Source organism: Mobula hypostoma, chromosome 8 (genome assembly GCF_963921235.1).
Source record: "Mobula hypostoma chromosome 8, sMobHyp1.1, whole genome shotgun sequence".
Lineage (NCBI taxonomy): Eukaryota > Metazoa > Chordata > Chondrichthyes > Myliobatiformes > Myliobatidae > Mobula > Mobula hypostoma.
The window spans coordinates 111,124,168-111,151,804 of NC_086104.1; the positions used below are offsets into that span (position 1 = coordinate 111,124,168).

At 44.0% G+C, this 27,637-nt stretch overlaps 1 protein-coding gene across 2 annotated transcripts in view; it reads left to right on the forward strand.

Moving 5' to 3' along the window:
• The window catches only part of LOC134350845 (endoplasmic reticulum membrane-associated RNA degradation protein-like), a 74,568-nt gene that overhangs the window by 27,519 nt on the left and 19,412 nt on the right, over positions 1–27,637 (forward strand). For both annotated transcript variants that reach the window (XM_063056613.1, XM_063056612.1), the window contains exons 7-14: positions 2,791–2,912; positions 10,420–10,534; positions 14,725–14,827; positions 16,430–16,459; positions 19,628–19,696; positions 23,311–23,481; positions 23,572–23,655; positions 24,663–24,742. In XM_063056613.1, coding sequence (XP_062912683.1) covers positions 2,791–2,912; positions 10,420–10,534; positions 14,725–14,827; positions 16,430–16,459; positions 19,628–19,696; positions 23,311–23,481; positions 23,572–23,655; positions 24,663–24,742 — 774 coding nt within the window. The remainder of the gene's footprint in view (positions 1–2,790; positions 2,913–10,419; positions 10,535–14,724; positions 14,828–16,429; positions 16,460–19,627; positions 19,697–23,310; positions 23,482–23,571; positions 23,656–24,662; positions 24,743–27,637) is intronic.

The following is a 27,637-nucleotide window of genomic DNA, read 5'->3' on the forward strand; positions in this document are numbered from 1 at the left end:
GCACCCGCGTTTCCTCCGAGGTATCTTACGTGGGCATTTCCGACCACAATCGGTGTTGTTTCTGTCAGTTTTGAGCTGTGATAGTTTGTTTAAACGCATTAAGACATCTTTGTTGATTGTACTGACCTTGAAAGCAGTTGTGCTTTTTAGCTGTATCAGGCTGAAACGGGAATATTTAATCGTATTCATTTAGAGTACTGCTGCTACTCGAGTTGCACCTAGGCGCCTCGGAAGTAGATCTTTCAAATAATAATAAAGTAAATGCTTTCAAATAATTTAGAAAAAATCTCTGATTGAATATGGTTGGTGGCCAACCATTTTAATTCCTATCTCCGTTCCAGTTCTGATATGTCGGTCCATGGCCTCCTCTTTTGCCACAATGAGGCCACTCTCAGGGTGGAGGAGCAATACCCATATTCCGTCAAGGTAGCCTCCAACCTGATGGCGTGAACATTGATTTCTCCTTCCAGTAACTTGTTTCTCTCTCCTCATTCCCTCATCTTCTATTCCCCACTCTGGGAAATAGATATCACAAATAGCAATAACAAATAGAAAATTGCATAAAGCGCTGGGAAGATTCCCAGGTGATGTGCAGATCTCTGCATCACAGACAGTTCTGAGAAATGACTTCACACATGTAGATGCAAGATTCATTTATTATCAAAGAATGTATAAATTATATAATCTTGAGATTTGCTTACTCATGGGTAGCCACAAAACAAGAAACCTGAAAGAACCCAATTAAAGGAATTAAAGAATAAAAATAAAAGACCAGCATTCGATGTGCAAGAGGGCAAATAAAATACAAGTCATGCAAACAATTGAAACGGTCAACAGCTTTCTGAACCAAAATTGAGTTCTCAGATTTGAACCCTGGAGCAGACTGGAGAAGGCCCAAAGCCTCGCTGGTCAGTTCATCATATTAGCAGGCACGGAGCACAGCAGCGGAGGCAGTCTTCACAGCCTCAGTGCCATGGAGATGAGCGAAATTGGCTCTCGTCCTGATCGACACCCTGCCTTTTCAACCTTTCTGGGCTGGTGTTTAAATGGACCCAACAATGGAACAGTGAATGTCTCCATGCTCTGGAGAGGGGAATGGACATCGCGGAGACCGAGCGAAATCGGCTGTTGCCTCCAAACTGGGCCAGTGTTTTAAATTGTCTAAACAGCTAATTGTACCCCGCAGTAGGACCTGGGTACGGGGCCTAGACTGTGCTGCTCAGTGACTTGCTCTGGGTCCAAATTCCGGTGCCCAGCCCAATCAGATCAGCCCAGTGCCCAGAGCGATCCAACCTGGCTCCCGGGCCAGTTGAATGAGCATTGGAACTTCTTCACCCGGGCCTCGACTTCCTTCAACACCCTGAGTGATCCAACCTCACTTCCGGGCCGTCTGTACAGGCATCAGAACTCCAGCTGCAACAATTCTGCAACAAACTATCTTGGCTCATCCTCCGAACTCACCTCATCATCGCTCGTCCCTTCACTGTTGCAATAATTTACCAGAGATAAGGTATTCTTAGTGATGTTTATAGTTCAATTTCTTATCTTTTTGACATGTTCTTTTCTCATGTGTTCAGTTGGTAGTGTCATTTTAACCCTAACATGAACAGAAGTTAATAAAATGTAGAAAAATATTACATAAAGTGTACAATAAAGGTCTCAGTCATCTATTGAAAGAGTGAATTCGTCAGCATTAGAGCCGACGTGTGCTGCTTAACGGTGTGCTGATTATGAAACAAGCAAAGATCTATCACAAACTGAAAATTGAAGGCAATTATGAACATTCAGCAGGCTGCTTATAAAAATTTAAGACAAGGCAGAAAATTAAAATTTTAAGGTGCCTGCTGATCACAAAGCAGCAGAGGAATTCACTGATGAATTTGCCAAGATCGTCACTGATGAAAATCTTAACATCCTGAATGGCTGCATCAATACATATGTGTGATGAACAAGTGTAAGACAAAGACTGCTTATCGGTAGTGCACAGATTCAGAGTTGGGAATAATGGCGATCCCAGGTTATCTCATTATATATTCCAAAAGAGGAAACACCTCCTGCCCCAAGTATTTCAGATAAAGGGTACTCAACCTGTGCTTGAAACTACGTCTGTGGTACATCCTCCAGTTACGATGAAACATTTACATTGTGTTGGGTACATAAGCTCCTGATCTAAAATCTCCAACACTTCTATTGTACTTTGTTCTAATTTTTTAAAAATCCCATTGATAGCATGCTGCTAAGTATGCCCACAGAAAAAGAATCTCAGGTTGTATGTGGTGACATGTACAGTTGAAGTCAGAAGTTTACATACACCTTAGCCAAATACTTTTAAACTCAGTTTTTCACAATTCCCGACATTTAATCCTAGAAAACATTCCCTGTCTTAGGTCAGTTAGGATCGCTACTTTATTTTAAGAATGTGAAATTTCAGAATATTAGTAGAGAGAATGATTTATTTCAGCTTTTATTTTTTTCATCACTTTACCAGTGGGTCAGAAGTTTACATACACTTTGTTAGTATTTGATAACATTGCCTTTAAATTGTTTATAACTTGGGTCAAATGCTTTGGGTAGCCTTCCACAAGCTTCTCACAGTAAGTTGCTGGAATTTTGTTCCATTCCTCCAGACAGAACTGGTGTAACTGAGTCAGGTTTGTAGGCCTCCTTGCTCTCACACGCTTTTTCAGTTGTGCCCACAAATTTTCTATCGGATGTATGTACTCTGATAATAAGTTTTACTTTGAACATTTAAAACATGTATGAGTTTCATTGTTGTTCAATAATCCCTAGGTACACCTCTATGCTGCTGTTGCTGACAGCTGGTTTAGGGCAGATACTGCAGACAGAATCCATGCCTGTACATCGATCTTATTTCAGGTTGACACAGTTGGAGGAACTTGCTGTATTTCCTGGTAAGCAACACAAATTGAAACAGGAAATTAGCTTTGGAACTCTTTGTCGAGCTGGTGAAGGGGAAGGGTATCAGATGGGGAATGCTCCGATCTTCCTGAGTCATAGAGTCAGCATCATAGGACAGTACAGCACAGAAACAGACCCTTCTGCCTGTCTGGTCCCATTAACCTACACCCAGATCACAGCCCTCCATACTCCTGCCATCCATGTACCTATCCAAATTTCTCTTAAATATTGAAATCGACCCTGCGTCCACCATTTCCGTTGGCAGCTCGTTTCATACTCTCAACACCTCCTGAGGGAAGAAGTTCCCCCTCCTGTTCCCCTTGAACATTTCACCTTTCACTCAGAACCCATGACCTCTCATTCTAGTTCCAACCTCAGTGGAAAAAGCCTGCTTGCATTTACCCTATCTATATTCCTCATAATTTTGTATACCTCTATTAAATCTCTCCTTATTCGCCTACGCTCTAGGGAATAAAGTCTTAACCTCTTCAACCTTTGTCTATAGCTCAGTCCTCATGCCCATGCAACACCTTGTAAACTTTTTTCCTGTACTCTTTCACTGATAACTCTCTTGTAGGTATTTGTTTCAGAAGGAGCCAACACAATTGGGAGGAGGTACTTTTCAGTTTGTAGATGGCTAAGTAAGTAATTTATTTGCAGAAATTGCTGATTCCTTCATCAGCACTAGGCGGCAGCATCTTCTGATTAATAATGGGTGTGTAATGTTGTTGAATTGACTAGCTCATTATCCTGTGAACACACTTGAGAGAAATGGCCACTTGGTGGCAGTAACCCAGTGTCAAAGTGGAGTTTATTGGCCTATTGACAGGAGAAATGGAAAACGTGCAGCAACATCACAGGCACATGCACCTGAGGTTCAAAGTTCATTTGCTATCAAAGTATATGTCACCAAATGCTATCCTGAAATGCACTTTCTTGTAGGCATTTACAGGAAAATTAAGAAATACATTAGAATATATGAAAAAAAATCTTTATTTAACAAGGACTGACAGACATAAAATGTGCAAAAGAGGAAAAATCATGCAAATAATTTAAAAATGTACATAAGTAACACTGAGTTGTGGAGTTGTTGAAATGAGTTTACAGACTGTGGAATTAGTTCAGTAAGTTCTCCAGACAAGTTCCGGAGCCCGACGTTCCTGACCTGGTGGTGTCAGACCTAAGACTCCTGATGTCAGCAGCGAGAAGAGAGCATGTCCTGAAGAGTGGGGATCCTTGATGATGGATGCTGCTTTCTTGTGGCAGTGCTCCTTGTAGATGTGTTCAACGCCCATACACGTAATGTATTTACAGAAGTTGCAGCATAAAGGGACACAAGTTGGCTCTTTGAGTGAGAGAGAGAGAGAGAGAGAGACAGAGACATGTAATTGGTCCCTAGTGTAATCGGCAAATATTTCTTGTCCTGCCCACACCTGTTAAAATTTCCAGATTTTCTCTCAGCCTGTTGCTCTTTTTAAAGAGCTGTTTCTAATTAGGACATACTTCGTGAGCTCTTGAGATTTTGCCATGACCATTGTGTTTTTTAACACCGTGTCTGCATGTTTCTTGTTTTCTGTGGAATACTGTCACTCAAACAAGACTGAACTATCAAGAAAGCAGTTCTCAGGAAGCCGGACATCCTCAGACAAAAACAAAAAAAAAAACATATAATACCTTCTCCAAGGATTGTTGCCTTGTTGTGGTGGAATTCCTGAGACCCTGAGAGTGATGCCTTCTGATGCTTAGCTCCTGGTACTGACCCCCATGGCGGTGAGGTCAGGGGAAGGGTCCAGACAGACAGTAATCCAACCAAGACTCAACAGTGGAGCTGGTGCAATAGGGTGACAGATAAACTACAACAGGAGATAGAAAAGGCATGTAAAAAGGGCAATGTTATGATAGTTTTAGGGATTTCAATATGCAGATAGATTGGGAAAATCAGGTTGGTACTGATTCTCAGAGAGGGAATTTATAGAACATAGAATAGTACAGCACATTACTGGCCCTTTGGCCCACAATGTGTTGACCCTCAAACCCTGCCTCCCATATAACACCCCACCTTAAATTCCTCCATATACCTGTCTAGTAGTCTCTTAAACTTCACTAGTGTATCTGCTTCCACCACTGACTCAGGCAATGCATTCCATGCACCAACCACTCTCTGAGTAAAAAACCTTCCTCTAATATCCCCCTTGAACTTCCCACCCCTTACCTTAAAGCCATGGGCTCTTGTAATGAGCAGTGGTGCCCTGGGGAAGAGGTGCTGGCTATCCACTCTATCTATTCCTCTTATTATCTTGTACACCTCTATCATGTCTCCTCTCATTCTCCTTCTCTCCAAAGAGTAAAGCCCCAGTTCCCTTAATTTCTGATCATGATGCATACTCCCTAAACCAGGCAGCATCCTGGTAAATCTCCTCTGTACCCTTTCCAATGCTTCCACATACTTCCTATAGTGAGGTGACCAGAACTGTACACAGTACTCCAAGTGTGGCCTAACCAGAGTTTTATAGAGCTGCATCATTACATCGCGACTCTTAAACTCTATCGCTCGACTTTTGAAAGCTAATACCCCATAAGCTTTCTTAACTACCCTATCTACCTGTGAGGCAACTTTCAGGGATCTGTGGACATGTACCCCCAGGTTCCTCTGCTTCTCCACACTACCAAGTATCCTGCCATTTACTTTGTACTCTGCCTTGGAGTTTGTCCTTCCAAAGTGTACCAACTCACACTTCTCCGGGTTGAACTCCATCTGCCACTTCTCAGCCCACTTCTGGATCCTATCAATGTCTCTCTGCAATTTTTGACAATCCTCTACACTATCCACAACACCACCAACCTTTGTGTCATCTGCAAACTTGCCAACCCACCTTTCTACCCCCACATCCAGGTCATTAATAAAAATCACGAAAAGTAGAGGTCCCAGAACAGATCCTTGTGGGACACCACTAGTCACAATCCTCCAGTCTGAATGTACTCCCTCCACCACGACCCTCTGCCTTCTGCAGGCAAGCCAATTCTGAATCCACCTGGCCAAACTTTCCTGGATCCCATGCCTTCTGACTTTCTGAATAAGCCTACCATGTGGAACCTTGTCAAATGCCTTACTAAAATCAATATAGAGCACATCCACTGCACTTCCTTCATCTATATGCCTGGTCACCTCCTCAAAGAACCCTATCAGGCTTGTTAGACACGATCTGCCCTTCACAAAGTCATGCTGACTGTCCCTGATCAGACCATGATTCTCTAAATGCCCAGAGATCCTATCTCTAAGAATCTTTTCCAACAGCTTTCCCACTACAGACATAAGGCTCACTGGTCTATAATTACCCAGACTATCCCTACTACCTTTTTCGAACAAGAAGACAACATTCGCCTCCTTCCAATCCTCCGGTACTATTCCCATGGACAACGAGGACATAAATATCCTAGCCAGAGGCTCAGCAATCTCTTCCCTCGCCTCGTGGAGCAGCCTGGGGAATATTCCGTCAGGCCCCGGGGACTTATCTGTCCTAATGTATTTTAACAACTCCAACACCTCCTCTCCCTTAATATCAACATGCTCCAGAACATCAACCTCACTCATATTGTCCTCCTGTCATCAAGTTCCCTCTCATTGGTGAATACCGAAGAGAAGTATTCATTGAGGACCTCGCTTACTTCCACAGCCTTCAGGCACATCTTCCCACCTGTATATCTAATCGGTCCTACCTTCACTCCTGTCATCCTTTGTTTCTTCACATAATTGAAGAATGCCTTGGGGTTTTCCTTTACCCTACTTGCCAAGGCCTTCTCATGCTCCCTTCTTGCTCTTCTCAGCCCCTTCTTAAGCTCCTTTCTTGCTTCCCTATGTTCCTCAATAGACCTATCTGATCCTTGCTTCCTAAACCTCATGTATGCTGCCTTCTTCCACCTGACTAGATTTTCCACCTCACTTGTCACCCATGGTTCCTTCATCCTACCATTCTTTATCTTCCACACTGCGACAAATTTATCCCTAACGTCCTGCAAGAGATCTCTAAACATTGACCACATGTCCATAATACATTTCCCTGCAAAAACATCATCCCAATTCACACCCGCAAGTTCTAGCCTTATAGCATCATAATTTGTCCTTCCCCAATTAAAAATTTTCCTGTCCTTTCTGATTCTATCCTTTTCCATGATAATGCTAAAGGCCAGGGAGCGGTGGTCACTGTCCCCCAGATGCTCACCCACTGAGAGATCTGTGACCTGACCCCATTCATTACCTAGTACTAGATCTAGTATGGCATTCCCCCTAGTTGGCCTGTCCACATACTGTGACAGGAATCCGTCCTGGATGCATTTAGCAAACTCTGCCCCATCTAAACCCTTGGAACTAATCAGGTGCCAATCAATATTAGGGAAGTTAAAGTCACCCATTAACAACCCTGTTATTTTTGCACCTTTCCAAAATCTGCCTCCCAATCTTCTCCTCTGTATCTCTGCTGCTACCAGGGAGCCTATAGAATACCCCCAGTAGAGTAATTGCTCCCTTCCTGTTCCTGACTTCCACCCATACTGACTCAAAAGAGGATCCTGCTACATTACCCACTTTTTCTGTAGCTGTAGTAGTATCCCTGACCAGTAATGCCACCCCTCCTCCCCTTTTCCCCCCCTCTCTATCCCTCTTAAAGCACTGAAATCCAGGAATGTTGAGAATCCATTCCTGCCCTGGTGCCAGCCAAGTCTCTGTAATGGCCACTACATCATAATTCCATGTGTGTATCCAAGCTCTCAGTTCATCACCTTTGTTCCTGATGCTTCTTGCATTGAGGTACACACATTTCAGCCCTTCTACCTTACTGTCTTTACACCATTTTTTCTGCTTCTCTTTCCTCAAAGCCTCTCTATATGTTAGATCTGGCTTTACTCAATGCACTTCTTTCACTGCTCTATCACTCCGGGTCCCATCCCCCTTGCAAATTAGTTTAATTCCTCCCGAACCATGCTAGGAAACCTACCTGCAAGGATATTGCTCCCCCTCGAGTTCAGGTGCAACCCATCCAATCTGTACAGGTCCCACCTTCCCCAGAAGAGATCCCAATGATCCAAAAAGCTAAATCCCTGCTCCCTGCACCAACTCGTCTGCCACGCATTCAACTGCCATCTTCTCCAATTCTTACCATCACCGTCACGTAGCACTGGCAGCAATCCTGAGAATGCCACCCATGAAGTCCTGTTCTTCAGCCTTCTGCCTAGTTCCCGAAACTCACACTTCAGGACCTCATCCCTCTTCCTGCCTATGTCGTTGGTACCAACATGTATCACGGCTTCTGGTTGCTTTCCCTCTCGTACCAGGATGTCGTGCACCCGGTCAGAGGCATCCCAGACCCTGGCACCTGGGAGGCAACAAACTATGCGGGTGTCCTTCTCATGTCCGCAAAATCTCCTTTCTGCTCCCCTGACTATAGAGTCTCCAATGACGACAGCTCTTCTCTTCTCCGTCCCACCCTTCTGCACTACTGGCTCAGACTCAGTGCCGGTGGCCCTTCCTCCGTGGCTCGCACCTGTTCGGTTGTCCCCGCCAACAGTATCCAGGACGGTAAAATTATTATTCAGGGGAATGGCTACAGGGGTGCTCTGCACTACCTGTCTGCTCACCTTCGCTTCCCCCCTCTAACTGTCACCCAACGACCTGCTTCCGACAGCCTAGTTGTGACTACCTCCCTGTAGCTCTCATCTATGACAGCCTCATTTTCCCTTATGAGTTGAAGGTCATCCAGATTCTGCTGCTCCAGATTCCTTACATGGTCTTCCAGATCGCCCAGCTGTATGCACTTCTGGCAGATGTGACTCTGCGGGAGAGGGGCGTTCCCCCAAGACTGCCACATTTCACATGAGAGGCACACGAGATGTTTTTTTTTAAGAGCATGTTGTGGTTGAGCCCACTTGGGGAAAGGTAAATCTGGATTGGGTGTTGTGTATTGATTAGGGAGTTTAAGATAAAGGAGGCAGTGATCGTAATCTGATGGAATTCACCCTGCAGTTTGAGAGAGAGAAGATGAAGTCAGATGGATCAGTACTACAGCAGAGTAAAGGGAATTAGAGAGGCATGAGAGAGGAGCTGGCCGGAGTTGATTGGAGGGGGACACCAGCAGGGATGACGGCAGAACAGCAGTGGCTAGAGTTTCTGCGGGCAGTTTGGAAGACACAGGATAGAGGCAACCTGGCTGAAGTTAGAAACAGCATAAAAGCAAAAGAGAAGGGGATATAATATAGCAAAAACTAGTGAGAAATTAGATAATTGGGAAATTTTTAACAGCCAATAGAAGGCAACTAAAAAGCCATAAGGCAAGAAAGGATAAAATATGAAGGTAAGCAAGCCAGTAAGAGGATACCAAAAGTTTTTTTCTGATATTTAAGGAGTAAATCAGAGGAGGGAGTGGCTATCGGACCACTGGAAAATGATGCTTGCAGAGAGAGTAGTGGAGCACAAGGAAATGGTGGACAAACTTGAGTATTTTGCGTCAGTCTTCATCATGAAAGACACTAGCAGTATGCCAGAAATTAATTTCAGAAACAGTACTTCAATAAAAGTGATGTGATCCAGTCTACTACCACAATTGCTGGTATACATTCAAAGTCTAGCACTCTGCTGGGACTCGAATTTTCCTGCCAGACACCCAGCAGACCTTTTACATGACCCTGAAGCTGTCTCCCTATTAGCTGCCTATAATGTGCAGTTCAGCAAAAGGTGTTGAAAATATTCCTAAAATGCATTTTCTGAAGTCACAAGAGTGATTTACCATGGTGTCCAGATGGTGTCAGAAGGCCAGGCTTGATTGCTATACATAATTGAAGCCTGTTCATCCTCCGTCCCTCTTGTTAATCCAGCCCGTGTAAGATTTATGATGGTACTGGACTAGCAGATTTTCCAATTCATCGGTGTTGTTTGAACTGGTACTCAATTTGCTACTTTCAAAAAATATTACCCAGCATCTGGTAAGCTTCACAGGAGCATAGTAATCAGTAGTTGGTGAGCCAGAGGCAGACCATCAAAATTGGAATAAGACATAAAGACATAGGAGCAGAATTAGGCTATTCAGCCCATTAAGTGCTCCACCATTCAATCATGGCTGATTTATTTTCCCTCTCAACCCCATTCTCTTGCCTTCTCCCCATATCCTTTGATGCCCTGACTAATCAAGAGCCTATCAACCTCTGCATTAAATATACCCAATGACTTGGCCTCCACAGCCTTCAGTGGCAATGAATTACACAGATTCACCACCCTCTGGCTAAAGAAATTCTCCTCATCTCTTTTCTAAAGGGAATTCATTCTATTCTTTATAAAATGACTTCTTTCATTCTATATAAATTTACATGGAATAATTACTAACCTTTCTTTCGTTGCAAGTGAAGAAAAATGTTTTTCATTTGAAGCAGTAAGGTAGGGTAATGAAGATTTGTCTGCTAGCAAAAGGATCTGAAATACAAATGTAAAATTCTTTGTCATTTTTCCTAAAACAGATATTAATGAGGAAGCTATTGCTTTGGCCGAAGACTTCATTGGTAAATCTAGTTTTGTAGTGGAGATCATGCGGCCTTACTGGAGAGAGGCAATTGAAGCTTACAGAAATCAAAGGTAGGTTTGATACTTACTGTACATTTATACAAAATGTGAATTGTGTCCTTTATTACTTATTCTGTAAGGATCGTTTCTTGTAAAAAAGCACTGAAAGCAGGAAGACAAAATCTTATTTTTGCTGCACTGTCACTAGTCCTATTGATGAGATGTTAAACTGGAGTGCCATCTCCTCTCCCAAGTAGACATGAAATATTCAGTGACTGTAGTTGAGACAATGATAACGTAGTAGTTTGCATGATGCTGTTACAGCTCGGGATGTCAGAGTTCGGATTTCAATTGTAGTACAGTTTGTAGGGAGTTGGTACATCCTTCCCATGAACCACGTGGGTTTCCTCCTACATTCCAAAGACGTGCCATTTAATAGGTTAATTGGTCATTGTAAATTGTCCTGTAATTGGGCTAGTGCTCAATAGGTGGTTTGCTGGGCAACGTGACTCGTTGGGCTGGAAGGGTCCTTGTTCCACGCTGTACCTCTAAATAATAAATAAAATTGGCAATTTCTTACAAATATAGACATTTAAAGACAAAATCTTGTTATTATCATTGCCCTTTCAAATAAAGCTGTAAAGCTTGTTTGTCTGTTAAGCTTCTGTAGAACATACCAAGGTTGTGAAAGCCTCTATAGTTATAAAGGATATAAAATGACTATATCCCAATAGTCACTGAGTTGGATGTGGGACACATGACTTGCATTGAAGTGCCTGTTGTGAACCAAGCAGTCAAACAACTCATAAAACAGAGACACAAGGTGCTGGAATCTGGAGCAACAATCTCTTGGAAAACTTCAGTGGGTCAACCAGCATCTTTTGCAGTGTAGGGGGTGGGGGGGGGGGGATAGTCAAAGTCTTGGTCCTGTGCAGGGTCTCAGCCTGAAGTGTGGACACTTCCTCTCCAGCTCAGTGGCATTATACCAGGGGTCCCCAATGTTTTTTGCAGTGCGGACCGGTTTAATATTGACAATATTCTTGTGCACTGGCCGACCCGGGGTGGCGAGGGGGGCGGGTAGGGTTGCCAACGGACAAGAGTAGCAGTCAAATACGTTGTGTTTACCCAGAGAAAGACTACAATGACCATGAAGCCTTGCGCGGGCACCAGTGCACATGCGTAACCTGCGCATGCGTGTACCAGCTGATTTTTTTTCTGCAAATCGTTTTTGGCGATTCTGTTCGGGGGAGGGGTTAATCACGACCGGAATATAGGTGATAAGTGGCTAATACATTCAATTTCGTTTCTAAAATGATTTATCTAACGAACTTACTATTAAACACACAGCACATATTTTCCTCGCATGAATATAGTGATAAGTCAATTATCAGGGGAGGACAGGGGAGCTTGAAGTAAGTGTTGAACGAACTTCCAGTAGAAGTTGTAGAGGCAGGTTCAATATTATCATTTAAAGAAAAATTGGACAGGTATATGGACAGGAAAGGAATAGAGGGTTATGGGCTGAGTGCGGGTCAGTGGGACTAGGTGAGAGTAATGTTCGGCACGGACTAGAAGGGGCGAGATGGCCTTTATCCGTGCTGTAATTGTTATATGGTTATGTAAGTAAGTCAATAGCATCATAACATTTTAAGTAACGTTTGGATATTAAACACAGCGCATATTTTCCCCATATGAACATATAAAATCATTGCAACACCCCAATACCGCTGAATCAGTGGGAGCCCTGAGCTTGTTTTCCTGTAACAAGACAGTCCTATCGAGGGGTGATGGGAGACAGCGATACTCGAAGGGGGTTCCTTATGTCCAGTCTATTCCGCCGTTTGGTTTTCGTTGCATTCATTGCAGAAATATGTTGGAAATGGAAGCAACGTTTCAGTGCTTTCGTGTCTATCTCAGGATATTTAGCCTTGACTGATCCAGAATGCCGGCAGAGATGTTATGTCAAACATACTTTTCAGCCTGCTGTCATTTGCAAGCTCTAGGAGTTGATCTCCTTCCCGCGCTGACATGGATGACGCGTGCGTAATGACCTCGCGTGTGTTCAAGCTCAACAGTGGGCGTGACAGGGAATGAGGAAAGGTGCAGCTGACTCCTATCACCAAATCATATCGTTTCCTCGTGGCCCGGTAGCGCATGCTTTGTGGCCCGGTTGTTGGGGACCGCTGCATTATACTATAGCATTTTTAACTATGTGTCATATATGCACTTAATGTCAACTTGTATATCTATAGAATACTCTTTTAAAATCTGTTAATATGGTTGTGTTAATATTATTTCACGTATTATTCTGCACGCACGTGCTTGTGTCTATATATACACACAGACTCATATACTGTTTCCACTTCACAAATGCCGCCTCACCTGCTGAGTTTCTCCAGCAGATGAGTTTGTTATTCATGTTCAGCTTTATTGTCATTCAACTGTACACATATATACAACAAAACGAAACAGCGTTCCCTAGGGACCAAGGTGCAAAACCCAGTGCATGTATCACAAACAACACATAAAATATTAAAACAGTTATATTAACAAATAAAAGAAGTATTCTGTAGCTATGGAAGCTGATGTAAAGTGCAAATATGATATAATTCAATATACAACAGTATAATGCTACTGGCACTGTCATAAGTAAAGTGTACTGGGGTGTTCAGAGTATCACAGTCTGGGGGAACAGTCTATTTAAAATGGGGTTACCAAGATTGTATTCCAACACAGAAGGACAGGTTGTTGGCAGGGCACTAATAGTCCCACTGTAGAACAAAAAATCTGAAGAGCAGCATCTACAGCTGTGCAGTGAGCTGAACAACTTCCCAAAAATCACCCAATGGAAGCTTTCTGCAGGATTTCTTTTTCTGTGAAACTGCAGAAGGATAAATAAAATATGTATTAAATTCAATAGAAATTGCCGTGCACCTGAATATACTAATACCGTTGGTTATTCTCACAACTGCTGTTAAATGAGGTAGTACACATGCGCAGCATTCCGTAACTACATAGTGTAAGCAAGGGTAAACTTGTGTTGCAATGATAAACTTAAAGATAATACTTCCTTCAAAATATATTTACTAAATGTTTACCATTATTACCAAAAACTCAAGACTCACAGATATTGCTATTTTAAGGGCAAATAAATGCAGCCACGAAATGATATAACAAAACAGTTTAGGTATAGGAAGTGATGTTTATGCAAAATGAACTGTGCCTCTAGAGGCAAGAATGCAGCATTTCCAACAGGCATTGCATGGAATAATATTAAATATGTTGAAGGAAATATAAAACGCAAGAGATTCTGCAATGCTGGGAATCCAGAGTAGCACACAGAATTCTGGAGGAACTCAGCAGGTCAGGCAGCATCCATGGAGAGTAGTAAACAGTTACCATTTTCAGCTGAAATGCGTGCTCTGAAACAATGTCTTTTTGTTCCTCTCCATAGTGCTGCCTGACCTGCTGAGTTGCTTAAAAAAAAATTGAATCTGCTAGTTAGCTGCTCTGAAATTTGACCTTTAAATTCGGAAGGCAATGCTCAGTCATTTGGTAGGGTGGGTGGGACTGGGGAGAATGTGAAAACTGATTTCTTATTTTCTAGATTCTGGGAATATTCAGGAGATCCAGTAGTTTCTATGGTCCTCAGCTTGTAACTTTTAAGTCTTTCTTTCTGACCTGATAACTATTTCTAGCTTTGTTTTTCATAGGAACTCCATTCAGTTCATTTTCTGCCCTTGCCGAGACTTCCAAGTAATGGGCTCTGGCTGTGATATGGGGAGACCTATTGCCAAGAGCTCTAAGTTCTTCTCTGCTGCATCATCCAATCTGAACATTTTAAACAGTGAAACACCTTATCTTTTAAGGTGATCTAAAGAGAATTAAGGGGGTTGTCAGAAATAGTTTTCCTACACAGAGTGTGGTAGGTCCTTGGTATGGGCGGGGTGGCAGAGGTTGGTACATTAGTGACATTTAAGAGCCTTGTAGATTGGTACATGGATGAAAGAAGAATATGGGCTGAGTAAGAAGGAAGAGTTACACTGACCTTGGAGTAGGATAAAATGTTGGCATAACATTGTGGTGGACCGAAGGGCTTGTGCTTGCTATATTCTATTTCAAGGCAAGGCTTTGTCAAATACAGAAACTGCAAAATTTTGGCCATTCTAGCTATGTATCACATGATCAGAAATAATACAGGAGGCTTTTCTTGTTGCCAGGGCATTATTCAGTCCATAGTGATCTGATACTTGTTCCCACAGGTACGCGGACTGTGTAATACTACTACTACCTCAGCTGGAAACTGGACTTCGGAAGTTTTTCACAGTAGTTAATAACTGTCCCAATAGGCTTCTAACTGCAGAGGTAAATACATTCATATCTGTGGAGCGTAGGGCAAATCTGTTAAATGTCAGGATATTTACACAGGAGTGAGAGCAATTAAAGAGCAGTCTGTTAGTTGCATTGTGCTTGTGACTAGTTATTTAAGTACATGAACTTAGAGTCATACAGCTCTACAGCACAGAAACAGGTCCTTAAGCTTTTCTAATTCATGCTGAGCTGTCTAGTCCCATTGACCCAGACCATAGTCCCCTCCTCGTACCTCTCCCATTCACGTACTTAACCAAATTTCTCTTAAACGTTGCAAATGAACCTCCATCAACCACTTCCGCTGGCAGCTCGTTCCACACTCTCACCACCCTCTGAATGAAGAAATTCCCCCTCATATTTTCCTGAAATATTTCATCTTTTTACCCCTAATATATGACTTGTAGTTCTAGTGTCACCCAACCTCTGTGGAAAAAGCCTGCTTGCACTTGTCTTACCTATACGTCTTATAATTTTGAATAACTCTATCAAATCTCCCCTCATACTTCTGCACTTCAGGGGATGAAGTCCTAACCTATTCAACCTTTCCCCATTACACACGTCCTCAAGTCCCACCAACGTCATTGTAAAACTTTATTGGCTCGGGAATCCCAGGTGTTGTCTGTTACCTCTCACATGGCAGGGTTAGAAGTGAGAGTTCAGATCATAAGGGCTGCATTACAGCAATTGCAAATTATTTCCAGTTGTTATATCTTCAATTTGTAGAAGCCATTAGTGAAAACACTGATTGTAGAACCTTGCAAAGATGTTGAAATTCTAGACCTTCCCAAGTGATTCCTTACAGAATTGAACTCTGAACTCCAAAGTGCTCTGAGCTGTAATAGAGCCATATTAACGCTACCATGGCACCCAAATTCCAACATCCCACTTACCTGGTTTCATTTACCTCAATGGAGCTATATATTCGGTTTGGCTTGCCTTATTTTGTTTTATCCTGTTTTGTTTTCTTGGTCTGTAGAGGGAGATGAACAAGTAGGTTGAGGTGTAAATCTGTGATTGTTTACTGTATGTACTGACATTTGAAGTCAACCATGCATTCAGAAGATGAAGGGGGTTAACAGTGCTCATGATTGTACATGTGATGGGCTGTTAGTCTATTACCAAGCTCCATATAGCCACAAGGGTGCTGGGGATGTGGGTGTGTGAAAGGAGGCTGTAAAACTCTGGAGTCCATCATCCCTGTCCAGAACCAATTTGGTGTTAGGGTGCCTCTAGGAGCAGGGTAAAGATTCTGTCATGGAGACATCTGAAACAGGATAGCTGGAAGGAAGAGGAAGATTTTTAAATTTTAAAAAATGCTTTATGTGATAGAAATGTGAGACATAATCAAGAAATACAGAGCTAGTCAGGGTAGTATCTGCTAGAAAAACAGTTATTGTTTCTTATCCAGTTAAACTACTTTCTAAGTATTCCACCATTTTTCTATTTCAAAGTATAATTGCACATTTGGTTTGTGAATCTCTGTACCTGATTTTTTTAATAGGTAGAGAATCTGATGTTTTGGTTGATGTGTGACATATTTATTGCAAGAAAATTGATGCTTTAAATATATTCTAAATTCTATTTCTTTTGTTGCAGTCCACAATGCTTTACACCACGTTTGATGAAGTAAGTTTGGACTTTATTTTTATTTGGAAACTGCAACTACTGTCTTCTCAGAACCAATTATAAGACCATCGAGTGTGCTCCACCATTTTATCATGAGCTGATCTATTCTCCCATTTAGTCCCACTCCCCCGCCTTCTCACCATAACCTTTGATGCCCTGGCTTCTCAGATACCTATCAATCTCTGCCTTAAATACACTCAATGACTTGGCCTCCACTGCTGCCCGTGGCAACAAATTCCATAGATTCACCACCCTCTGGCTAAAAAAATTTCTTCGCATTTCTGTTCTGAATGGGCGCCCTTCAATCCTTAAGTCATGCCCTCTCGTACTAGACTCCCCCATCATGGGAAACAACTTTGCCACATCCACTATGTTCATGCCTTTCAACATTCAAAATGTTTCTATGAGGTCTCCCCTCATTCTTCTGAATTCCAAGGAATACAGTCCAAGAGCGGACAAACGTTCCTCATATATTAACCCTCTCATTCCCGGAATCATTCTAGTGAATCTTCTCTGTACCCTCTCCAATGTCTAATATTCAAAAAAAAATTCCAGAAAGTTCTAAAAAGCAAAACTTGAATTTGCCACACGCCGAGCACTACGCTGAATCCTTGGGAATTAAGTGATGTGTAGGCATACCCTACTCATGCCTCCCGCCATTTCACAGATCCTCAGTCTCTCTCTAGCACTCGTTGTTCGCCTCTCGTCTTGTTCGTTTACTACTTGTGATGTGAGCGAGAGGAAGGAGTTTAAGGCTGGCTGGCTATGTAAAGCGCTACAGCCTCAAGAACTTAAAGATCACGGGAGAACTGGCATTGGCTGTTGCCGAGGCAGCGTCAGCGTTCCCAGAAGAGCTACGATGGTTGCGACTGTACTGAACTTGTACAGAGTTTTTTTTCTTGTCATTATTCCCTAAACAATACAGTATAACAACTATTTTACATAGCATTTACATTGTATTAGGTATTGTAGGTAATGTAGAGATGATTTAAAGTATATGGGAAGGTGTGCGTAGGTTATATGCAAACACTATGCCATTTTAAATAAGGGACTGGAGCATCCGCGGATTTTGGTATCCGTGGGGGGTCCTGGCACCAATTCCCCGCGGATACCGAGAGACGATTGTACTTTAAATCTAACTACTGACCTACTCGCTAATGATAGTTTTGTTCACATTGGCATGGATATTATTACCACAATTATCATTTTGTTCAAGTAACCATCAGCTTTCACTCTAAGGCTCCAGTAAATATCAGTCATGGCGTCAGAACAAGACAGAGAGTATGCAGTCCTGCCGAAGGGTTTTGGCCTGAAACATCGACTGTACTCTTTTCCTAGATGCTGCCTGGCTTGCTGAGTTCCTCCAGCATTTTGTGTGTGTTGCTTGGATTTCTAGCATCTGCAGGTTTTACATAGAAACATAGAAAATAGGTGCAGGAGTAGGCCATTCAGCCCTTCGAGCCTGCACCACCATTCAGTATGATCATGGCTGATCATCCAACTCAGAAGCCTGTACCGGCCTTCCCTCCATACCCCCTGATCCCTTTAGCCACAAGGGCCAAATCTAACTCCCGCTTAAATATAGCCAATGAACTGACCTCAACTATTTCCTGTGGCAGAGAATTCCACAGATTCACCACTCTCTGTGTGAAGAAGTTTTTCCTCATCTCGGTTCTAAAAGGCTTCCCCTTTATCCTCAAACTGTGTCCCCTCATTCTGGACTTCCCCAACATTGGAAACAATCTTCCTGCATCTAGCCTGTCCAATCCCTTTAGAATTTTATACATTTCAATAAGATGTAAATTCCAACGAGTATAAGCCTAGTCGATCCTGTCTTTCCTCATATGAAAGTCCTGCCATCCCAGGAATCAATCTGGTGAACCTTCTTTGTACTCCCTGTATGGCAAGAATGTCTTCCCTCAGATTAGGGGACCAAAACTGCACACAATACTCTAGGTGTGGTCTCACCAAGGCCTTGTACAACTGCAGTAGTACCTCCCTGCTCCTGTACTCGAATCCTCTTGCTATGAATGCCAGCATACCATTCGCCTTTTTCACCGCCTGCTGTACCTGCATGCCCACTTTCAATGACTGGTGTATAATGACACCCAGGTCTCGTTGCACCTCCCCTTTTCCTAATCGGCCACCATTCAGATAATAATCTGTTTTCCTGTTCTTGCCACCAAAGTGGATAACCTCACATTTATCCACATTAAATTGCATCTGCCATGAATTTGCCCACTCACCTAACCTATCCAAGTCACCCTGCATCCTCTTAGCGTCCTCCTCACAGTTTTCTCTTGTTTGTGAGTGTACGAAAAGTCTAAGATTACTCAACAACCTCATTTAATGCACTTTTGAATTAACAATGCATTGTAAAGTTGTAGGCACAATTTGCCAAGATATTGCAAGTCTGTTTGGCAATGAGAAGTTAATAAGGGCAGGAAAGAGTTTCAGATTATCCAAGATACAGGGTAATTGTTTATTATCGTCACGTGTACTGAGATACATTGAGAAGCTCTGTTTCACTTTCCATCCATTCAGATCATTACAGAACATGAGTACATTGTGGTATTCAAAAGAAAGAGCAATGACAGAATGTGGGATAGAAGTAAATTTGAAGCTCAGCAGAACATCTGGCCTTATGGGCCTCTACTGTGCTAAAGACATGTTCTATGCCATTTGCTTTCTGAACTGCTGTGTCCAGTTGTATGAGGAGAATGCAGGAATTATTACTAAAATGATTCCTGAATAGCCAAGGGAAGATGGAATGGTACTATTTGGAGCACGTTTACAAAGCAATGCACTAGAGATATTAACATTGTGAAGGGTATATATGCAGAATAAGAACAAACATTCAGAGAATAGAAGTGATTGAACAAGTCATTAAAAAAGTGATATGTAGAGAAATATTTTATAGTAACAATGGTTTTGGTTAGGAAAGCTCTGCCCAGTGTAGTGTTGGACCATTCAGAAGGAGTTGGTCAGTATCTGAAAGAGAAGAATTTGTAGCTTTATGGTGGAGAGAGTGGGGAATAGGACTAGCCAAGATGCTTGCTCTAAAACTGATATGAATGTGAAGTCGAATGGCGACCAGCTGTAACTGTTATGTGATATGCTTTCATAAATGATCTGAAACCAATGCGGTTCGCTGGTTGGTCTTTACAGATGCTGGCGAAATACCTAGAGAAAGGTGATACAAATCAACTTCCAACAGCCCTGGGAGATCCTATAGTGGTATGTCCCACAATGACAAACTACATTTGATAAATATGTACAGTACTGATTGTTTGAAGGGGGAAAAGCACAAGTGTATCAATATAATTTCCAGGAATGTTTGCTTAGAGCGTGGGGGAATTGGGCTGGTTGAAGCAAATATGCATCATCACAGAGTGAGAAAGCTCAGAGGCAAGCCTGCAAATAACTTGTGCCTGAGTAACATCACAACTCTTGATCCTGTGATGGGCTATAATGTGTCTTCAGCAGTGTTCCCCTTTGTTCCTGCAGAGAGTAATTAAAATTATGCCATCAAGATCTTATCTTGTTGTTTGCAACCAGTAAGTAGATGAGAATGGTTAAAAGGAAAGATTAGTTTTGTTTGCCACATGTACATCAAAACATACAGATTTGTTTGCTTCAAATCAAATCAGCGAGGATTGTACTGTGGGGGCAGCCTGCAAATGTTGCCAATGTAGCATGGCCATGACTGACTTACCTTAACTGTATGTCTTTGGAATGTGGGAGGAAACTGGGGCAGCCACAGGAAAGCCATGCGGCCACGGAAAGAACATTCAAACTCCTTGAAGACAATGGCAGGAATTTTTTTTTAGATTATGAGAACACTCAGTCCTCTTTTATTGTCATTTAGAAATGCATACATGCATTAAGAAATGATATAATGTTTCTCCGGAGTGATATCACAGAAAACAAGACAGACCAAAGACTAACACTGACAGAACCGCATAATTATAACATATAGTTACAGCAGTGCAAAGCAATACCATAATTTGATGAAGAACAGACCATGGGCACAGTAAAAAACAAAGTCTCAAAGTCCCGAGTCGATCAACTCCCGAGTCCCCGATAGCAGGCGGCAAAAGGGAGAAACTCCCTGCCATAAACCTCCAGGCACCGTCAACTTGCCGATACCTTGGAAGCAGCCGACCCTGAGTCCATCCGTCTGAAAGCTCCGAGCTTCCGACCAGCCTCTCTGATACAGCCTCCCAAGCGCCTTCGACAACTCCCCGGCCGCTGAAACACGCAAAGCTGAGGATTTCAGGGCTTCAGCTCCGGAGATTCCGGTTACCACACAGTAGCAGTGGCAGCGAAGCGGGCATTTCAGAAGTTTTCCAGATGTTCTGCTGTGCTCTCACGTCTGTCTCCATCAAATCAGAATTGTGCATGGTCCCCTACTTGACAGATAACAGATATTCATCACCGAACTGGCCGCGCACGCTGTCGTCATACAGTGATCTCTGATGCTGTTATATGTTGCGCAGAACATTACAGCACAGTAAAGGCCCTTCGACCCATGATATTGTGAAGACCTTGTATTCTACTCTTAAGATCAATCTAATTCTTCCCTCCTACATAACCCTCCATTTTTTATTAATCATCCACGTGCCTATATAGGAGTTTCTTAAATATCACTAATCTGCCTGTACCATTGCCCCAGGCAGGGTATTCCATACGCCCACCGCCCCAGGCGGGGTGTTCCATACGCCCACCGCCCCAGGCGGGGTGTTCCATACGCCCACCGCCCCAGGCGGGGTGTTCCATATGCCCACCGCCCCAGGCAGGGTGTTCCATACAGGCAGGGTGTTCCATACGCCCACCGCCCCAGGCAGGGTGTTCCATACAAGCAGGGTGTTCCATACAGGCAGGGTGTTCCATACAAGCAGGGTGTTCCATACAGGCAGGGTGTTCCATACAAGCAGGGTGTTCCATACAAGCAGGGTGTTCCATACAGGCAGGGTGTTCCATACAGGCAGGGTGTTCCATACGCCCACCGCCCCAGGCAGGGTGTTCCATACGCCTACCGCCCCAGGGAGAGTGTTCCATACAGGCAGGGTGTTCCATACGCCCACCGCCCCAGGCAGGGTGTTCCATACGCCCACCGCCCCAGGCAGGGTGTTCCATACCCCCACCGCCCCAGGCAGGGTGTTCCATATGCCCACCGCCCCAGGCAGGGTGTTCCATATGCCCACCGCCCTAGGCAGGGTGTTCCATACAGGCAGGGTGTTCCATATGCCCAGTGCCCCAGGTGGTGTGTTCCATACGCCCACCGCCCCAGGCGGTGTGTTCCATACGCCCACCGCCCCAGGCGGTGTGTTCCATACGCCCACCGCCCCAGGCAGGGTGTTCTATACGCCCACCGCCCCAGGCAGGGTGTTCCATACAGGCAGGGTGTTCCATACAGGCAAGGTGTTCCATACCCCCAGTGCCCCAGGCAGGGTGTTCCATACGCCCACCGCCCCAGGCGGGGTGTTCCATACGCCCACCGCTCCAGGCAGGGTGTTCCATACGCCTACCGCCCCAGGGAGAGTGTTCCATACGCCCACTGCCCCAGGCAGGGTGTTCCATACAAGCAGGGTGTTCCATACAGACAGGGTGTTCCATACGCCCACCGCCCCAGGCAGGATGTTCCATACGCCTACCGCCCCAGGGAGAGTGTTCCATACAGGCAGTGTGTTCCGTACGCCCACCGCCCCAGGCAGGGTGTTCCATACGCCCACCGCCCCAGGCAGGGTGTTCCATACGCGCAGGGTGTTCCATACGCCCACTGCCCCAGGCAGGGTGTTCCATATGCCCACTGCCCCAGGCAGGGTGTTCCATATGCCCACCGCCCCAGGCAGGGTGTTCCATATGCCCACCGCCCCAGGCAGGGTGTTCCATATGCCCACCGCCCTAGGCAGGGTGTTCCATAGAAGCAGGGTGTTCCATACAGGCAGGGTGTTCCATATGCCCAGTGCCCCAGGTGGTGTGTTCCATACGCCCACCGCCCCAGGCGGTGTGTTCCATACGCCCACCGCCCCAGGCGGTGTGTTCCATACGCCCACCGCCCCAGGCGGTGTGTTCCATACGCCCACCGCCCCAGGCGGTGTGTTCCATACGCCCACCGCCCCAGGCAGGGTGTTCCATACGCCCACCGCCCCAGGCAGGGTGTTCTATACGCCCACCGCCCCAGGCAGGGTGTTCCATACAGGCAGGGTGTTCCATACAGGCAAGGTGTTCCATACCCCCAGTGCCCCAGGCAGGGTGTTCCATACGCCCACCACCCCAGGCAGGGTGTTCCATACAGGTAGGGTGTTCCATACGCCTACCGCCCCAGGCGGTGTGTTCCATACACCCACCACTCTCCTCTAAAATTCACCTCTAACATCCACACCTATACTTTCCTCCAATCACCTTAAAGTTATGCCCCGTTGGATTAGCCATTTCTGCCCTAGTAAAGATATCTGGCTGTCCACTCGATCTACTATGTGTCTCGTATCACATTGTACACTTTAATCAGTCACTTCTCATCCTCCTTTGCTCCAAAGAGAAAAGCCCCAGCTCGCTCAACCTATCTTCATATGTCTTCGAGTCCAGGCAGCATCCTGGTAATTCTGCTCTCTAGAGCTTCCACATCCTTCCTAACTAAGTAGTTCCACTAACTACTGTGCAACGGTACCACTCTATTTAGTTTTTGGCATCTAGGATAAGGAACTCCTTGGGGCAAGTCTATGAAGACGATTAAAGGCTGTCACTATTTAGGGAAGGGCTAGTTGGATTTGACAATACTGGGGAAGACGTCATGAGAATACAGGGTTAATATCAAAGAAAATGTGACGATTTTGCATTCCGTATAGGAAATCCTTTGGGATCTTTTAAACCATCAAGAGGGTCCCCGGATCCGAGACCACTTGAGTCATGGCGAGCTGGATTTGAACACGTTTCCTGAGGAAATGGCCAGTCACGTGGTAGCACTGGCCATTGTTCTACTACATTGCTGCTGTAGAAAAGGAAATGAAAATGTCATGGTAACCGGCTAATTCTTCCATTCACCATTTTGTTAAGTTACAGTCATATGTACGTTTTATGTGGGCTGATGCATGCTTCATTGAATATAGGAAAGTGAGTGGTTGAAGGCGATCATCAGTTCGATGGATTCATACTGCTCTCGGTTCCATCCCATTGGAAGACTTAAAGAGCAGGTACTCAGTTCTTTCCTACCTGCTTTATTAGATTAAAACCTCCAGGTGGAATTTCTGTTCCTGTTCAACATTAAAGTCTTTTAAAGATTTTCTGACATTTGCGGAACAGAGTAATGGCACACTGGCCTTGAGCATGGCAAGAGGTGTAATCTGTCCTGTCTGTACTGTTCACTTAATTGAAAGTGATTGATTTTTTTTTAAATACTGTGTAGGTGTAATGGTCTTCAAAGATACAGTGTTCATTTTGCCGGTTGTGTAAAATATTTGCAGGAAAAGCAAAGAGTCAACATTATTCATTAGACAGCTGCTCCAGTGCTGTCTTGCCACTCTCCACCTTCAAACTAATTTAATATGTTAGACCATAAAACATTGGAGCACAATTAGGCCATTTGGCCCATCAAGCCTGCTCTGCCATTCCATCATGGCAGATCTATTATCTCTTTTAGCCCCTTTCTCCTGCCTTCTCCCCATAATCTTTGATGTCCTGACTAATCAAGAACATATCAACCTCTGCTTTAAGAATACCCAATGACTTGGGCTTCATAGCCATCTGTGGTAATGAAAATCACAGTGTCACCACCCCCTGGCTAAAGAAATTCCTCCTCATCTCTGTTCTAAAGGATATCTTTTTATTATGAGGTTGTTCCCTCTGTGTCGAGACTCTCCCACTATAGGAAACATTCTCTCCACGTTCACTCTATCTAGGATAATCCAAATTTTGCTCCAAAATTCGGTTAATTTTCCAAGTTATATCAATGTCTGCCTTGTACTGTCTCAGTTTGTTTACAAGGCCACAGAAACTGTGATGTGTGGGTACTCAGTGAAATTCCTCAGCAGGAAGTTCTTGTTTCTCTTTGCAGTCCCAAGTTATTAAAGGCAGCAACTCACATCATTTGTGCAAGTCTTTGTATGATGTCAGATGGAGCTGGCTCATTGAGTGAACTGGCTGAATGCCTGTTGTTGGGGGGATTGCTCTGTGTTGATCCTTCAGCTGTTTTCTCTTGCAGCTTCGACACTGCGTCCGATGCCTACGAAAATGGAATGAGATTCCCAGACCCTCAGTAGGGCAAGTTTTGGAAGGGCCAGGGTAGGAAAATACGTAGAATAATTTCAAAGCAAATTATTATCGAAGTACGTATATTGTATGTCACCATATACAACTGAGCTTATTTTCTTGAGGGCATTCACAGTAATTACAAAAAAAAGAAACTGAAAAACTGCGCACACAAATAAAGTGGGACAAGCTAACAATGTGCAAAATATTAGTAAATCGTGCAAATGAAAAATAAAAAAAAGCAAAATAATAATCAAAGTTCTAAATGTTCGGAGTAAATGTTATTATCAAAATACATATATGCCACCATATACAAACCCTGCAATTTATTTTCCTGTGGGCATGCTCTGCAAATCCATAGAATATTAGCTATAACAGGATCAATGAAAGATGAACCGGAGCAGGAGCTGGATGACCTGCGGATCATTCGGGAGAATGAGGAAATTATAGATAGTAGCTACAGGGAGCAGAGGACAGGAAATTGGGTCACTGTCAGGCGAGGGAAGAGGAAAGGACAGGCAGAGCAGGGTTCCCCTGTGGCCATTCCCCTCAACAACAAGTATACCGCATTGGATACTGTTGGGGGGGATGACTTACCTGGGACTAGCTGCAGTAGCCAGATCTCTGGCACTGAGTCTGGCTCTGCAGTGCAGAAGGGAGGGTGGAAAAAGAGGAGAGCGGTAGTGATAGGGGACTCGATAGTTAGAGGTGCAGATAGGAGGTTCTGTGGTCGTGACAGAGAATCCAGGATGGTTTGTTGCCTCCCGGGTGCCAGGGTCAAGGATGTCTCTGATCGATTGCATGACATTCTGAAGTGGGAGGGTGATCAGCCAGATGTCGTGGTGCACATCGGTACCAATGACATAGCAAGGAAGAGTGAAGAGGTCCTGGACAGTGAGTATAGAGAGCTTGGTAGGAAGTTGAAAAGCAGGACCTCGAGGGTGGTAATCTCAGGATTGCTACCTGTGCTAGGTGCCAGTGAGGGTAGGAATAGGATGCTCTGGAGGAGGAACAAGTGGCTGAGGAACTGGTGTAGGGGGCAGGGTTTCAGATTTCAGGATAATTGGGACCTCTTCTGGGGCAGGTGGGACCTGTAGAAGAGAGACAGGTTACACTTGAACTACAGGGGGACCAATATCCTTTCAGGGAGGTTTGTTAATGCTATTGGGGAGGCTTTAAACTAGATTTGCAGGGGGATGGGAACCAGAGTGCCAGAGCTGACAGTGTGGCTGGGGTGAAAATAAATGATGTTAAAAGTTCAAGCAAATCCGCTAATAGAAAGGTTGTGAGTGGTGGTAAAAATCTTCTGAGGTGTATATATTTCAATGCTAGGAGTATTGCGGGGAAGGCAGCTGAGTTGAGGGCGTGGATTGACACGTGGAATTACGACGTTATAGCAATTAGTGAAACTTGGCTACAGGAGGGGCAGGACTGGCAGCTTAATATTCCAGGGTTCCAATGTTTCAGATGTGATCGAGGCAGAGGAATGAAAGGTGGGGGAGTAGCATTGCTTGTTAGGGAAAATGTTACAGCAGTGCTCAGGCAGGACAGATTAGAGGGCTTGTCTACTGAGTCCTTATAGGTGGAGCTGAGAAACAGGAAAGGTATGGCCACATTAGTGGGATTGTATTACAGACCACCCAATAGTCAACGAGAATTGGAAGAATAAATCTGCAGAGAGATAGCAGGTAACTGCAGGAAACATAAAGCTGTGGTGGTAGGGGATTTTAATTTTCCATATATTGATTGGGACTCCCATACTGTTAGGGGTCTAGATGGTTTAGAGTTTGTAAAATGTGTTCAGGAAAGTTTTCTAAATCAATATATAGAGGGACCAACTAGAGGGGATGCAATATTGGATCTCCTGTTAGGAAATGAGTTAGGGCAAGTGACAGAAGTCTGTGTAGGGGAGCACTTTGGTTCCAGTGACCATAACACCATTAGTTTCAACTTGATCATGAACAAGGATAGATCTGGTCCTAGGGTTGAGGTTCTGAACTGGAAGAAGGCCAAATTTGAAGAAATGAGAAAGGATCTAAAAAGCATGGATTGTGACAGGTTGTTCTCTGGCAAAGATGTGATCGGTAGGTGGGAAGCCTTCAAAGGAGAAATTTTGAGAGTGCAGAATTTGTATGTTCCTGTCAGGATTAAATGCAAAGTGAACAGGAATAAGGAACCTTGGTTCTCAAGTGATATTGCAACTCTGATAAAGAAGAAGAGGGAGTTGTATGACCTGTATACGAAGCAGGGAGTAAATAAGGTGCTTGAGGAGTATAAGAAGTGCAAGAAAATACTTAAGAAAGAAATCAGGAGTGCTAAAAGAAGACATGAGGTTGCCTTGGCAGTCAAAGTGAAGGATGATCCAAAGAGATTTACAGGTATATTAAGAGCAAAAGGATTGTAAGGGATAAAATTGGTCCTCTTGAAGATCAGAGTGGTCGGCTATCTGCGGAACCAAAGGAAATGGGGGAGATCTTAAATAGGTTTTTTGCGTCTGTATTTACTAAGGAAACTGGCATGAAGTCTATGGAATTAAGGGAAACAAGTAGTGAGATCATGGAAACTGTACAGATCGAAAAGCAGGAAGTCCTTGCTGTCTCGAGGAAAATTAAAGTGGATAAATCCCCGGGACCTGACAGGGTGTTCCCTCGGACCTTGAAGGAGACTAGTGTTGAAATTGCTGGGGCCCTGGCAGAAATATTTAAAATGTTGCTGTCCACAGGTGAGGTGCCGGAGGATTGGAGAGTGGCTCATGTTGTTCCGTTGTTTAAAAAAGGATCGAAAAGTAATCCGGGAAATTATAGGCCAGTAAGTTTAACGTCGGTAGTAGGTAAGTTATTGGAGGGAGTACTAAGAGACAGAATCTACAAGCATTTGGATAGACAGGGACTTATTAGGGAGAGTCAACATGGCTTTGTGCGTGGTAGG